This window comes from Salvia splendens, chromosome 7, assembly GCF_004379255.2.
Source record: "Salvia splendens isolate huo1 chromosome 7, SspV2, whole genome shotgun sequence".
In the NCBI taxonomy this organism is placed as follows: Eukaryota; Viridiplantae; Streptophyta; class Magnoliopsida; order Lamiales; family Lamiaceae; genus Salvia; species Salvia splendens.
In genome coordinates, this window is record NC_056038.1 from 10191005 (window position 1) to 10206354 (window position 15350).

Genomic DNA, 15350 nt, shown 5'->3' on the forward strand with positions numbered 1-15350 from the left:
TGGATTTATTGAATATTGAATAAATGATACGCCAACCTCCTACTATTTAGACGGAGGGAGTACTACAAAAGCATAGATTAGGAAGAGTTATTTGAATGTCCAAAAAAATGGATGTATTGAATAAATGCTACGGCAACCTCCTACCATTTGGGTGGCATGTGATTTTAGGAAGAGTTATAAGGTGTAATAAGTAGAGAAAAAAATATAAGTGAATATTGTAATGAGGCAAGAGGAGAGATGGATTTATTTTCAAATATAAAAAGTTAACTGTCTTAAATGAGACAAACTAAAAAGAAATATGGGCATCTTGAATTGGACGGAGAGAGTACTACAAAAGCATATACTGTCTACATTTTCAGCCATTTTCAAATTACTTCCTTCAATATTCTTCTTTCTTTGGTATATATAAATACCGCAATATTCATTACATTTTCAAACCATAAAGAGAATGTGTACAAATTGAGTAAAAGAAGACGTTGAAATAATGAATACACTTCAAAATTAGAACCATGGACTATTAATTGTATTGATTAATGATTAATGACCAATTGATTCCCATTCTTTTGTGTTCTTTTTTTTTATCCTATTCACTATCCAGTTCCTTTTTTTTATCCTATTCACTATCCACTGTACAAACATTACATGAAAAATTTCAAGAAAAGCATACAAATACAACCAACCAAATAGGGTCTACAAAAGTGTTTACAAAAGATACCTGTTTGACAGCAAATACATAGATAGATAGGTTCGTCAGTAACGCTCTAGCCGAGCCAACAACCTATCGACACAATAACCTAAAGCAAGTTCCCAATAATAACCCCAAGAATAAACAACATTACTCCAATGAAAGCTAAAACCATGTTCATCTTTGCCTCAGCCCGGCAACGACCGCATGATCTACAACCTACTTCACTTGGAGTCACACTTGTATTTTTGGAAGTCACCATGTTGCTAACAGGTTTCTCTGGACGATATCCCTGATTCAAGACAAAATCTGGTATACGGCCCCCATCTTGTTGGCTATGGAAGTCATCACACCACAAAAACGATCCAGGACATTTGTAAAAAAAATCGGCCACTGTGTTTTGCCTCTTTCCCTGCACATAATAACCTCATTTTCCCACGCCCACAAGTGCATTCTGGTATTAGTTCACCATTTTCAGTTGATGTCGACATTGCCTCGCTGCATAACAAAATCAAATTGTTAGAAACATGCACAATCGAATACCAAAAAACAGTACCAAATGAAACAAGCAAAATATGACATGCTTAACTATCTGTATGAAACTAGATTTATAACTATCTAATGTCAAAATACACACATTCAACCACATGGATTGTGACATGTCTTCCCGCATTCGAGTCCAATCAGTGCTTGGTTCAACTTGTTCGACAAATTCCACGTGATCGTAGTCATTGTTATCTGTCTCCTCATTTGTCTTAATCTCAAGTGCATCTTCAACTGGATCGTGTGTCATTTCACCTCGTATAAAGTTATGCAAGAGAAAACATGCCATGATCATCCTAATCTGAGTTTTTATAGGGTAAAAACTAGCACTCCGAAGCACACCCCATCGCATTTTGAGAACAGCGAAAGCACGTTTGATAATGTTACGTGTTGTGCCTTAAGTTGAACAACTCGCGTGCGTTCTGTGGTCTCTGTGTGCCTTCACCCCATTCCTTTAAATGGTAACGAATGCATTTAAAGGGAGTCAGAAAACCTTCCGCGTTTGCATATCCATTGTCACATAGAAAGTAATTTCCTAGATCAAGACGTACAACCATATTCTCATTAGTATACAACAACATAATATTATTAAAATGCATAACCTATGTACATAATTTCTAAGAATTTATATGTATAACAACCTTTTGGCACCTTTAAACCATCTTCCCTAGTCACTGCATCTCGAAGCACCCTAGCATCACCGGCTGAGCCCTCCCAACCAGGTAAAAAATACATAAACCTCATTTTGCGGTCACAGGCTGCAAGGGTATTAGTTGCGATTTGACCTTTTCTATTGCGATAACGTGGCTTATCAGTGTTACTGACAAGAACGTTGATATATGTTCCGTCTAAAGCTCCAATACATCCCTATGAATCATTATAAGACAGGAAACCAAGGGTTTGGAAGGAGAGAAATAATTAAGTCTAACTCGGAAGCAATCTGACATAAACAAAGTGTTCTTAAAATGAACAAAGTACCTTAAAATGTTTCCACCTTGGGTCGCCAATGTCATCCGTGACAGGTTCCAGTTTAGGTAAGAGAATTATGTGTAGCCTTATAACAGCTCTTAAAACTAGGTGCACATAGTGTGATATAGTTTCACCAGACCGCTTGAAGTTGAAACCTATTATACGATTTTTTTTGTGATGTGCAAGTATCCCTAGGAACATGACAACCTGTTCCTCCACATATACATATCTACCATTTCGCAACCCCCCAACTTCCTTTAGGAGAAGACACAATCTCCCGAAGGTATTCCTATCCATTCGAAGGTTGACTAAGCAGTCAATGTCGCTAACAGATACAAGTCTGTTCATATGCCGGACTTATGGTGGAATCCGGTCTATAAGAGAGTAATGCCTAATCAAGTGCCGCCTATGACGTCTACGCATACGTCTACCTTGCCTCAAATAAAAATACAAGATTATGGTAGTTTGCATATGGAAAAGATTCATTATGTCTTCTACCATAAGGTAAATGGATGTAGAGGTAGATAACGGAGGTGCCATGAATGATAAACATACAAAGTCGATGAGTGATATTTTCTGCACAGAAAAAATGAAATAAAATTCATTATTCTAAACACAGTTGAGCTGAATCTGAACATCACAATCAGAGAAGCATGTCCACCATATATCTGACTGAACGAATTTGCAACATTTATCTATTCAAACACCAAAGACTCAGATAGCAAGGCAAACTAATCAACTCGGAGGACTGACTTTGAGTTCATTATCACCTCAACACCTCACTACTTCATTTGATTTGAGAATTATCAGACAATTCATCCAATAAAAGTATAGAAAAAGGGAAAATGATACATAAATCATAGCACTATTCAAACCTATGGTAAGTACCTGAAGAACAACGAACTATGTACATTGCCGTGCCATTTACAAATGCGATAACACAAGTGTTCCAACCATTGTATAAAACAACAACATAAACACAAAGCAACAGCATCACACTACAAATAACAGATTTGCTTCGTACACACACATCAGGCATCGCAAATACCAACATCAGAACTGGAAAGTGTTCTATGCATATGTGAATTTATTCAATTTTAACCTTGTTTTCATCCCACTTCTGTAACGAAGTGTATCATTCATGCAGGCGAAAAAAAACAAAAAAAACAACGAAATGTAGAAACTGGCAGCACTCACTTTATTTTGGATGGAGAGAGTAATGAAGTTAGAAGCTACAAAATCAAAGGGAGAAGCAAAACATTCACCCAAGAGAAAAAAATGAAAACTAACCGTAGATTTCTCCGTCGCACCTCGACCGTCGTTGTCGCCTGTTGCTGGTCAATTCTTCTTTCTCCGATTCAGGGAAGCTTGTGGTGTAGGGGTCTTCTTCATTGAAGTCAATTCAGCTTTGCTTTAATTTGAAATGAGAAGGAAGAAGGGGAAAGCTGAATTTGAAATGAGAAGGAAGAAGGGGAAAAGAGAAGAAATTGAATTATTGGTAGCAGAAATCGAGGTTAGATGGACTCAATCTGGGGGTATGGAGTGAGTTCCGGATCTTGACTAAACCAACTGAACAGTGCGGGCCTCGCTTGGAAACACGGGCTTTGAACTAAACTCATTTGGCAACCAAACACAGGATTCACCATGGTTTCGAATCCTAATATGTGCGAAACATAGTAACCAAACGACTCCTAATAGTATATAGTATAGCATGGTGATGGAGGGGAATCCAAATCTCTACTTGGTGAGAGCATATACAGCATAAATGATTCCAGGGATGTAACCAAAGAGCGTCAACAACAAGCAAATCCAGAATAGTATGAGAAATCACATTCATAAACCCAAAATTAGTAATAAATCAGATTAAATGGAGATATAAATAAATACCCCACAGCCAAAACACCGAGTGGGGGAAGAAGAATGGCTACGAGAATATCGATGATGTAAATGTAATGATGGGAGAAAAAGAGAATAGCAGAAATGAGTGAGAGTGGGGGTAGGAAGTTGGTTACGATGGAATTTATTATAGAGAAATAGTCAGGGAGAGATTGTGCCGCGTATTACTACAGATTGGAATGATTCTCATCCTTAAACTAATATTTATCTTATTAATTGAATTTATGTTTACATATATTTACCCTCCATTCTTATTTGTTAGGATTACAATAAGATTCGACTTTTACTTTATTTAAAAAAACAAATCTATTCTAATCTATATCTGTGACATATATTTATTATGATTTCTTACTCTACCAATTTATATACTATTTCATAGGAGTATTTAGAAATTATAATGTAATTGTCGATTTTTTTTCTTAATATTTATATTTTTTTCTATTTCTTCTTCTTCTTCTTCTTCTTCTTCTTCTTCTTCTTCTTCTTCTTCTATAGTAAAAAAGAAAAGTTTTAATTTTCTTTCTCCATTCCATTAATATTAGACAAATTCTTTATTTTTTTCATTTCTAGCTAGATTAATTATGTTTCTCTATTTAATAAGAAAATTTATACTAATTATTCAAAGTTTGCCAGCGGAAAGCTTTTGGATGATCTATTAATAAGAACAGATTGATCACTGAGTCATGCATATCAATCAGTATATGGACTTTTGCCATTAATACAATTTGAGGAGTTTTATTGTTTCATGTATATAGGTTTGTGGTGTTTTTTTCTATATTTTGTATTTACTCTCATCGTTTCGGGATGGAAGAAAACTGTAACAATTAAATTTTTAATAAGTAAAATAATCGGAATGTAATATATATGTATGAATACTTGAATTGAATATTGGATCGGATAAGAATATTAAATTTAATTTGATATTCATAATATGATTTATTTATATGTAAAATAGCATTAGAACATATAATTAGTCAAAACAAGAAATGTAGTTATGAAAAAAAAAACATAAATGCATTATGGCAATTACGCATCCGTTTAGTATATAGTATTCAACTTCTTGATTTTATATATAATTTGTTAAAAATAATTCTAAAGCGAATAAGTTGTGACGTTTTAAAGTTGGATCATTTTAAATTAAATTTTGTTTTCTTATGTTATTACGTACTTACCTTACTGCCGACGTATTTAATATTTATCGACATCTTATGGTATTTACCTTATTTTCCCTTTTTCCTTTTCCTTTTCCCTTTCTTTAAACTCGATATTTTGCTTTATTTTTCCATTCCACTTTCTCCCTAATAAAACGGTGCAATTTGTTGATGAATTCACTTTCTGGGTGAAACATGCATGCCATTTTTAGCCATACAATTTAAATTTATCATAAATAGGTAAATTCTTGGATGCCTAAAAATATGGAATAATAATAGTGTATGCATAGTGAGATTTCTGAATAAATATTTGAAGACGTATTTATGCAACTTTCACAAGAATAACATGAGTTATATGATAATAATTATGATAATTATTCATATTTCAAATTAAATTATAAAATTTCTTATCATGGAGTAATATTTATAGTGTATGCGTAGTGAGATTTCTGGATAAATATTGGAAGACGTATTATATGCAACATTCACAAGAATAACATGATTTATATGATAATAATGTATGGCATAATTGTTCAAATTTCAAATTAAATTATAATAACATTTCTTATCATAATATTAATAGTGTATGCATAGTGAGATTTCTGAATAAATATTGGAAGACGCATTTATGCAACATTCACAAGAATAACATAAATTATACGATAATAATGTATGATATAATTATTTAAATTTCAGATTAAATTTGAACATTTCTTATCATAATATTTTTAGAGTAAACTAGAGTACATTTTTGGTAAATTTGAGAAATATCAAAAATTGGAACGGAGGTTAAATAGTACTGTATGTTGCTTGGTAAATTCTTATATAGATCTGTACTTTGTTCTTAGTAAATTTTGATATATCGTATAACTGGTTTAATTGTTGTCAGGAGATTGACCACCTTCAAAAATGTGATTCGCTCACCCCAGGCGCCCCCATAACCCGGCCCGACATCGCTATGGAGGGGTTCAAACACGGTACCTCAGTGGCCCATTAGGTGGAAGGAACTTACACTGGTAACCAGCACACAAGGAGCCACCACAGTGGTGAAACTCCCACACTGCGGCTGCCAGCATTCGATCCTGTCTGCTTAGGGACAATCTACCACCCAGGAACCAACTGAGTTAAGCCCGTGCGGGCGAACACACCACCTTTACTCAATTCCTATTTTAACATATATACGAGGAGTTTTTTTTTTTATTCCAATATTTCGTGGATATCTTATAGCTACTACATTTTTCTTTTGTCTAGTATATATATTCATACATTTACTCTAATACGTACTAAAATTTTTAACTAAAAAGGAAAAGTGATGATGACATTTGAGCTCATAATATATACATTGGCATTAGATAATTACAATATTTAATTGAATGAATATAAAATCATTTCGCTTGCCGTTACAGCTACATCCAAATCCAATCAATGAATCTCTGTATATAAATTGCTAAAAGTATGAGATCTCAAAAATAAGGCCACGTTGGCACTTTTTCCATGTTTCTAAGAGCAGAACTGAAAAAACAAACAGTAAGAACTAATTAAGAATAATCAATAATATTTATTTATATGAGTTTCTAGTGTACCTATATTTTCTTAATATTAATCTTTAGTATTGTATTGTATTATATTGTATTTGTATGTGCGTAAGTCAACGCTGATTAATCTTAATTTTTCAATTAATTCTTCAATCCTTATCCCTCGTTCATTTGCTTCTTCAATAATACTAGTAGGACATCTGGCTTGGGGAGAGCCGGAGGGGTATGGGACCTGGAGACCAGGTCAGACCACAACCCCAATTTTTAGTTTTTTAATTGATAATTGAATTTTTAATGCGATCTAAAGACAACATAATACCATCACATTTTATTATTTATGACTTTTAATTCATTCAATTTTTATGATATTTAATAGAGTAACATATAATGCTATTTATTTTAATTTTACAAAAGTGGATGGTAATTTAAAATATAAAAATAAAATTAAGTTGTGGTATCGTAGGTTTGAGCATTCTTCAGAAGAACATGCGAATTTCACATCAGCATATTAGAATGGAAAATCTCCCTAGAAATTTAAAGGGATATTGGTCTCTAAAACCATAAACTTTGAGCAAATTTTTGTATTTCCCTCGAATTTAAAATTGGTCTAAAAAATCACAAACTTTACCTTTTGTTTGTTATTTCCCATGGCATGTCAATCACCATATCTAACCAACTTTCATGCATTTTTTATCCTATTTGACACTACTAAATTAATGTGATTTTCTACGTAGCATTTTATCCTATTTATCATGAACTTAAAAAGTAATCAAAAATATCATAAACATTTCACGGTTGTCCACGTATAATAAGATTTTTGCCAAAGATATTTTATTTGAGCTGCCATGAGAAATAACAAACAAAAGGGAAAGTTTGTGATTTTTTAAATCAATTTTAAAATTCATGGAAAATATCAAAATTTGCTAAACAAAATGGAAATTAAAGGGTCACGTGAAATAACGAGCTTTAAAGCTACGTGCGTATGATTGCAGGCTGGCAAAATTGTATTGCCAGATAAGAAGAGATTCCGATGAGTATCATTTCATGTTATAGATTCTAGAGAATAACGTCCTTCATTAAAGGCAGCAAAACTCAATTAGTACGTGCTAACCCAGCCGACCCTCTCGTTGCCGTATCAAGTATGAAGTAACTATAAAAAATATTAATTCAAATTAATCGCATGCATGTTTAGTGTCGATAAGCCAACACAAAAAACACTGTTACAAAACTCGAGCCAAGTTAACGTATGTCACTTAATCATGGACGCAGTATAAATATAAATAAATAGTAGTATTTTATTATTAAATTTCTCCAATTAATTTTTAATGGGATTATTTAATTTGACCAAAATTACTTCAAATGATAGAAATCACCACAAACGAATATCCTAAGCTTCAATCCATCTTATTAATGAATTAACATATAGTTCTTTCGTTGGGCAAAAGAGTACCACTTTTAGTTCGACGCAAGTTTCAATAATTATTTGATAAATATTGTTTCGGTGTAGAAAATGTTTCATAATTTTGAATTTGTACGAATAAGGTAGTAGGTTTTCTGTTAAACAATGAATGGATGTGAGGTTGAATATTATATGAATCTGAGCGTTTTCAAAAGAAAAGTGATAGTACATTTTTTTGTGTTCACGAATAAAAAGGAATAATTTTGTGTGTATGCTAAGTTGATGATATACGGTCACTGATATCTCGAAATTGGTCTCGTGAAATTGAAATTAGAGCCTTCAATTTAAATCAATGTTTGGTACCATAAAAAATTAAAGTTTAAAATTGAATTACAAATTCAATTCCTTCCAATTTCACAATTTGAATTCCATACTAATACTAGATAAATGGAATTCTAAATATTACAAAATTGGGCACCTTCACACCCTGTACACACACTATATATAATTTATTCAAATTTAATTTCATATCAATTTTATATTATCATTATTACCAAATTTAAAATTAAATTATAATTCAATTTCTTCAAATTTAATTTCACAAAAATCTAATTATTTAATTTAGAAAGGAGATTGTCAATAAATTAATTTGTTAGGGAGAGTATAACCGACATAGAATTACTTAGTGGATTGATGAATGAACCCAAGTTGTGGATAAGAGGCCTATCATTTTATATCCATATTTATAACAAACAACCTACTAATAGGCTTCGTTTGTGCACTATAAATCACAAAAGATATGACGAAAGAATAATAAAAATGGAGTAGATTTTAGCCCAAAGAACTGTGAGTAAGGATACATGACTATGACTGCATATCGAATTTAATAGAATTGAAGATATCTAGCAACTTCCAAGGCCCTGCTATGGAATGTTCCATGCCCTATACGCAGATTTTTTATGGACAGGGACTATATTTTCTAAATATTTTGTACTATTTAAAATACCATTTACATTTTTTTAATGAATTACACAAAATATCAAATACTCCCTCCGTACCTAAAGAATATGCACTTTGTGTTAGACATGGATTTTAATGCAAAATTAGTAAAATAAGAGAGATAGAGAAAAAAAGTAATTAAAATATTGTTAGTGGAGAATGTATCCCACCTCAGAGAGAAAAAGTTTTTCAAAATTGAAAAATGCATATTCTTGTGAGACGAACTAAAAAGAAAAGAGTGTATATTCTTGTGGGACGGATGGAGTATTCAGTATTATTACAAGAATAAAAATGAAAAATAATAGATTAGCTCAGCTTGAGATTGAGACCCTTCATGTGGCTCTCAATTGGGTCCACCGCAGTGGCGGATGCAAGGGCAGCTGACCCCCTCCCCCATCCGCCAATTTCTACGAGGGGTTGTCGGATAAATGAGGGCTGCCCCCACCCAAATAGTCACCCTCCTTATTTGCTTTCCTTAATGTTGTACTTGTTCGTTTCAGCCTTTTTATTTCTTTGTATGAGACGGTCCCTAAAAAATACTATTCAATATCAATGTGCGTGGGTCGTATTCGAGTTCAAAAGTAGCAGCTAGAATTTTATTTTAGATTAAAAGTTTCCTTAACAGAGCAGGCTGAGACCAAGCCTTATTGAATTAGATTGTTACCAAGTTGACGCAATAATAATCCAAGTCATACAAATTGTGGACTTAAAATACTATGATAATGGTATCAAAGCCCGAAACTCACTTTATAATTATTTTTAAGTTTTAATTATTATGTGACTGTATTATTAAAATGAAATTTTGCATATGTATTCCGATAGTCGAAGTTCGATTTAGTTTGTCTTTCACATATGGCTGTTCGAATTACAAAAGGCCAGAACAATTATAGAGTTTTATACGGATTAAGTAAATGAAAATACTATAAAACTAATCCACGTGTCGCTTCGTAGAAGCCTCTGTCATAGATGTGATACCAATATCCAAACTAATTACGCTAATTAAAATAATCAAATAAAAGCACTAAAGCTAGTATAGTTTGTTTGGGGATTTTGAGATTGTGTTTGCGATGTTTTGCAAGGATAGCAAGAAAATCTTTGCATGCAAGTGATAGATATAAATTAGTAAATCATAAAATTGAATATTTAAAGGATCAAATAATGAAGTTTAAAATCCATTATTTGATCTATTTCTAAATTGACTAAATTGTTCGAAATTAAAATGACACATTCACACATTCGGAATATGACGAAGTACTAAAATACTATAGCGTATGGTTTAAATATTTTTAAAAACTAACCAGCTCTACTTTTAACAAGAGTTGTGTCTTCGAATGTTCTACATATATTCGAACAATCAAAATGCATATGTGAACAAGTGGTAATAATATAAACACAATAGACCAACTGAAATAACATTACTACTATAAACTGAATTTGCAGACCAAGTGATTTAGCCAATAGAAACGAAACTACTAATTTATTCCCACTACATCGGCCAATTAAGGTATATAATTAAAAAGTTGATGGATTATGCTTATGCATAGTCATTCACCATTCCATTTTTTAAATGTGATGATTGCAAAAGTGATGCATAGATCAATACCTTGTTTATTAAAATCAATGGCGCCAGAGAAGAACCATAATTATTAATTAAGAGGAATAGATTCTAAAATATTTTATACTAACACCGAGAAATATGGTGTTCCTAACTTCCTGGTGAACTCTCTCTCTCTCTCTCTTTATACGTGTATGTTTGTATATCTCATATTCCATTAAAAAGAGCTCTCTCTTGGAAGATGTAGTTTTCAATCAAAAAAGTATGAGTTCACTACATATGGATGAGCAATATATTTTGGAGTTCAAGAAACCATCAGTGCTTTATTAAGGAATAAGCAAAAAAAAAAATGCCAAGATTGATTTTGGAGAAGTTTTGGCTACTACAAATATTACTGCTTGTTTTTGGAATTGAAAAGATTTAAGAGGTAGACCTTTTTTCTCTAACTTTTAATGGTTGTGAAATATGTCTAATCACTGTATCTGAATAAAATATGTTATGAATCATGTGCTAAGTTAAATCTAGTTGTTTGTTTGTGACTGCTACTATTTTTAGTATCAATCATTTGCTCTAAACTGGATATATTTTTATCGTTTTTGATCCTTTACTTACTAGTTTTATCTATTAAGGATAAAATTAGTTGTGCTTGTTTGGGGCTGTATTTGCACATGTCGAAATTTATACAAAAACGTTGTAATTATTTTTAGACACTTTGACTCTAAATATGCAATTGTCTGATACATGATAGTTATGAAAGAACATGGTTTCTTTCAACTCTTACTCTTCATTAAAAAGCTTAAATGTTAATGTTGAGTAATTTGTGATTGCAGTTGTCTCATTCTTGAATCATGCCTCTGTATGAGTTCTTGAGATTGGCTATCGAAAAGCTCGAATCTAGCCAGCAGAAATCATCTTCTATTGATCCCTCTTCAAAGTAAGTTTACATGCTTCTCTTCATTTAGCCATCCATTTTTTTCTACTTTTCAAATTTATGTCGATTTTGGAATAAGTCCGGTTTATAACTGATGGTCAAATTACTTGCAGAACGGAAAATGGCTTATTTGGACAGCCTGATAAGGTTGCTACCAACCTCAGTTTGCAGCCTGATACCCCTAGTGCCTGTGATGGAGAGAGGCCGGGAAAATCTAGTGGTGTCGAGTATATCTTCAATGATATTTCGCCAGTATTGGATATAAGTCAAAAGGATGAAGCCTCTCCTTGGTTAAGTTATCCCGGAGATGATAGCCTGCAAGTTTACTCTTCTGGTGTCTTACCTCAACCATCATCAAGTGTTTCTTTTATGTCACAGAAACATGGAAGGAGTTGTGATCAGGCAGTTATTGATTCAGATGTTGTGGAGTTATCTTCTTTCAAAGCTCGTCCGCTGCAAACGTGTCTGCATCAGAAGGACCAGACTGATGATCCTTCCTTACTGAACTGCCAAGATGCTAAGTTTTGGAATAGTGAAGAGGGTGTAGACTTACATGTTCCAGCCGCAGTAAACTCTTCACGGTTATTGGCCAACGAAGATAAAGATTTGTTTCTTGATGGAAGGACCAAGGATATCAGCCTAGATACCTTCTTGAAAACTGATAAAAGTTCGATTCAAAGCAACACCGTTGCTTCAACTAGGCCTCTAGATGGGAAGAGAATCATCGAGTCTATCGTTGGTTCTTCGTTTGTAAGCTCTAGAAACGGCGCTGATAAGAATCTCGACGAACAGAACCATTATACCAAACGAAAATCTCGTGGCAATGAGGAGTCTGAATGCCAAAGTGATGTAAGTCTGTGGAAAGGATTCTCGCTTATGTGGTTACCGGTTTCTATTTCTCATCGTTTTTCTTGGCAGGAACTCCAAACTGAGTCTGTTGGCCTGAAAACACTAACTCCAGCTGAAGGAGGCCGGGGATCAAAGAGAAGGCGTGTGGCAGAAATGCATAATCTTTCCGAAAGGGTGCGTTTAGCTAATCCAGTACGAACTTACATTGGTTTCTCTTTCGTTTTCGTTTATGCTGATGTTGGTGCGTTCCATAACAGAGGCGAAGAGATAGGATCAATCAGAAAATGCTTGCTTTGCAAGAACTTATACCCAACTGCAATAAGGTAAACACACTAAATACTGAAATCATGGCTATAAATTTCCACATTATATAATCAGTCCAGGTCTTTTTATTACCCTCAGACGGATAAGGCTTCCATGCTCGATGAAGCCATCGAATATCTAAAGATTCTTAAACATCAAGTGCAGGTAGCAATGTGACTTAAGGTTAACACATTTTCCAATATTACCAATTCCTTCTCATGCTGATGCTTCTTTATGTAGGTTATGTCAATGGGATATGGAGTATGCGTCGCGCCATTGATGTTTCCACCGGGAGCTCAAAACATGTACTATGCACCTACACCTCATCCTTCATACGCGGGGATGAGAATGGGAGCGGGTTTTGGTAACATGACCGTGGATGCTGCTCACTGTTCTGTTTTCTACCAACATTTTTCTACGCCTGTCGTAAACTGCCAAGGTGCTATCGCTCCGATGCATGGACATCCCTGCCCGAGACTTCACAGCACAGTCTCTGGAGTGCACACGCACTTTTTTCCTCCAACTAAATGTAACAAAACTACAGCGATGGGGTCAAGTGCCTTGAAGCTAACAAATCACAACTCCAAGGATGTGATTGCGAACAAGAAGTCACACAACATGGAAGTGAGCAGCTCAGTCTCTACTCAGGTTAGTGATGGTTCAGTCTATTATTATACTCTACTCTACATTCATGACAAAATCTTGCACTTACATTGTCTACCTAGGAACTGATGTTTCAAGCATATTATTATCTCAAATTAGTTTCCATTAGTTGACAATTAGTTTAGTGTGATGCAGCTGCAAGCGAAAAATGAAGTTCGAAACCGGCGTCCTACAGCATGTAAGAGTAATAATCGAGCTGCAGATGGCAGCAGAAACTAATGAAAGAAGCTTCTTTCTATGCGAGTCAGAGTAGAGTTTGGCAACATTTACTTTTTCTCGAATAACATTCTTCGTTGTACATTTATATAAGGTGATTCGTGTGGATCAAGCATTTCTTTGAGACCTCAGACGAAAGAACTCATTCATATCTTCATTTCATAAATTGAGTTCTAACTTCTAAGCTTATTCATCCCAATGCTTCAATGTTTCCATAGTAGGTTTGTAAGAGTAATGAAATATCTGTGTCAATGATAATTATTTCATATTACCTCTGTTCAAGATAGTTGAATCATTTTTTATTGCACTCGTTTTAGAAAAATGTTATTACTAGTTAAAGTGAAAAGAGAATAAGCATTACACGTTCTTTGACGGCCAATGTAGCAAAAAAATAGAGATCACTGATCAGTCACAAAATCTCTTAAGAAACACTACAAAATTTAAAATTTGTACTGATGCATAGAATAGAAAACGTCGCAACAACACCGCAAAAATGCTACAAATATTTCTACAAAGACCCAAGTTTTAACCGATTATATGTGAATATAAGAAAGGTTAAGATAAATATTTGTATGTTAAAAATCTAATCTTATATTTGTACAATTAAAATAAAATATAAATATATTTCAATAAATTTTAAGACATGTTATATAAATCAAAATATATACTGTATCTTGTTGTCAACTTGTTTGGTAATCTATTATTTATTATATTAGTAAAAATAATCATATGTATATATTGAACATAGATTGGAAGGTTAATTATATTTTTGTGTACTTATTTTATTTATATGATAAATCATCATTGAAATGTCGAATTCGTTATTAAAAAAAAGAAGAGTATACATTTGTTGCACTTAGGGCTAATCCATCAGATTTTAGGTCAACCTTTTTTATATTGAAAGCTAATCGTCCTGAGAAGATTTTTCTGGTTATAAAATTTCAACACTAACCCTCAAAATTGAATTGGTTCGCATTGATTTCTCTTATAATCACTTAGATAATTAATCAAACATTTTATTTTGGTAATTACCAATAGTATTCACTGGCGGGCACGGTTCCAGCGGTTTACCGCAAAACCGTAACTGGAAGCGTGAGAATTTTCACAAACTAAAACTGTCGATTTTAGAACTGTGATTCAGTTTAGGTTCAAAAATTTCCGAACCGAAACCGCGACCAAACCGCAGGTTCAGGGCGGTTTCAAATCGGAACTGCGAAAAATCACAGAAAAATCGTGAAACCGAGCCGGAATCACAAAAAACCACCCGAAACTGGTAGTTTAGAACCGTGAAAAACTACCGGAAAATCGCCGGTTCGAAACCGAAACCGAAACTAGCGATTTTGGAACCGGAACCGCAAAGCACCCTCGCGGTTTGGTTTCGGTTCGGCAATTTCCAAAACCGAAACCTGCGGTTCCAAACCGTAACCGCGGGTTCCGGAACTTTGGGCATCTCTAGGCGGACCCAGTGACTATTTCCCACGCTGATATATACCTTTGGGATCGATTTTCTGGCCGGTTAAGAAAAGACGAGTCTCATGCCACTCGACCACGCCCGTTGGATTAATTAACCAAACATTTAATCAAAGTAATAATATGATAAGCTAATAAATTAAGCAAACCATGTTAGTGTCATTTAAAAGGGGTAATTACTAAAAA

At 33.7% G+C, this 15350-nt stretch overlaps 2 protein-coding genes across 3 annotated transcripts; one reads left to right on the forward strand and one right to left on the reverse strand.

Moving 5' to 3' along the window:
* Window positions 1–700: 700 nt before the first annotated feature.
* Window positions 701–2545, reverse strand: LOC121810376. Its single transcript, XM_042211162.1, has 4 exons — window positions 2207–2545; window positions 1870–2095; window positions 1323–1763; window positions 701–1183 (listed from the first exon to the last, which is right to left on the reverse strand). The coding sequence occupies exons 1-3, from the start codon at window positions 2543–2545 to the stop codon at window positions 1612–1614; spliced, it is 717 nt and encodes a 238-aa protein (XP_042067096.1). The 3' UTR covers window positions 701–1183; window positions 1323–1611.
* An 8451-nt stretch (window positions 2546–10996) lies between these two features.
* Window positions 10997–13883, forward strand: LOC121742142 (transcription factor PIF3-like). 2 transcript variants are annotated; one of them, XM_042135188.1, is made up of 8 exons: window positions 10997–11159; window positions 11563–11666; window positions 11777–12512; window positions 12582–12686; window positions 12770–12835; window positions 12891–12980; window positions 13056–13463; window positions 13614–13883. In XM_042135188.1, exons 2-8 carry the CDS (start codon window positions 11581–11583, stop codon window positions 13695–13697), a joined length of 1575 nt encoding a protein of 524 aa, XP_041991122.1. In that variant the 5' UTR covers window positions 10997–11159; window positions 11563–11580; the 3' UTR covers window positions 13698–13883. The 2 variants fall into 2 exon arrangements, with proteins under 2 accessions (XP_041991122.1, XP_041991124.1); XM_042135190.1 differs by having other exon boundaries at window positions 12915–12980.
* The last annotated feature ends 1467 nt before the right edge of the window (window positions 13884–15350 follow it).

Bases quoted from the DNA above. Each gene is read 5' to 3' on its own strand.
- LOC121742142 (XM_042135188.1), top strand. From the start codon at position 11,581: ATGCCTCTGTATGAGTTCTTGAGATTGGCTATCGAAAAGCTCGAATCT. The intron at 12,836-12,890 runs GTAAACACACTA...TTATATAATCAG, and splicing joins TTATACCCAACTGCAATAAG to TCCAGGTCTTTTTATTACCC. The intron at 13,464-13,613 runs GTTAGTGATGGT...AGTGTGATGCAG, and splicing joins GCAGCTCAGTCTCTACTCAG to CTGCAAGCGAAAAATGAAGT.
- LOC121810376 (XM_042211162.1), bottom strand. From the start codon at position 2,545: ATGAACAGACTTGTATCTGTTAGCGACATTGACTGCTTAGTCAACCTT. The intron at 2,096-2,206 runs GTACTTTGTTCA...AATGATTCATAG, and splicing joins CAAGGTGGAAACATTTTAAG to GGATGTATTGGAGCTTTAGA. The intron at 1,764-1,869 runs GTTGTTATACAT...GTCTTGATCTAG, and splicing joins TGGTTTAAAGGTGCCAAAAG to GAAATTACTTTCTATGTGAC.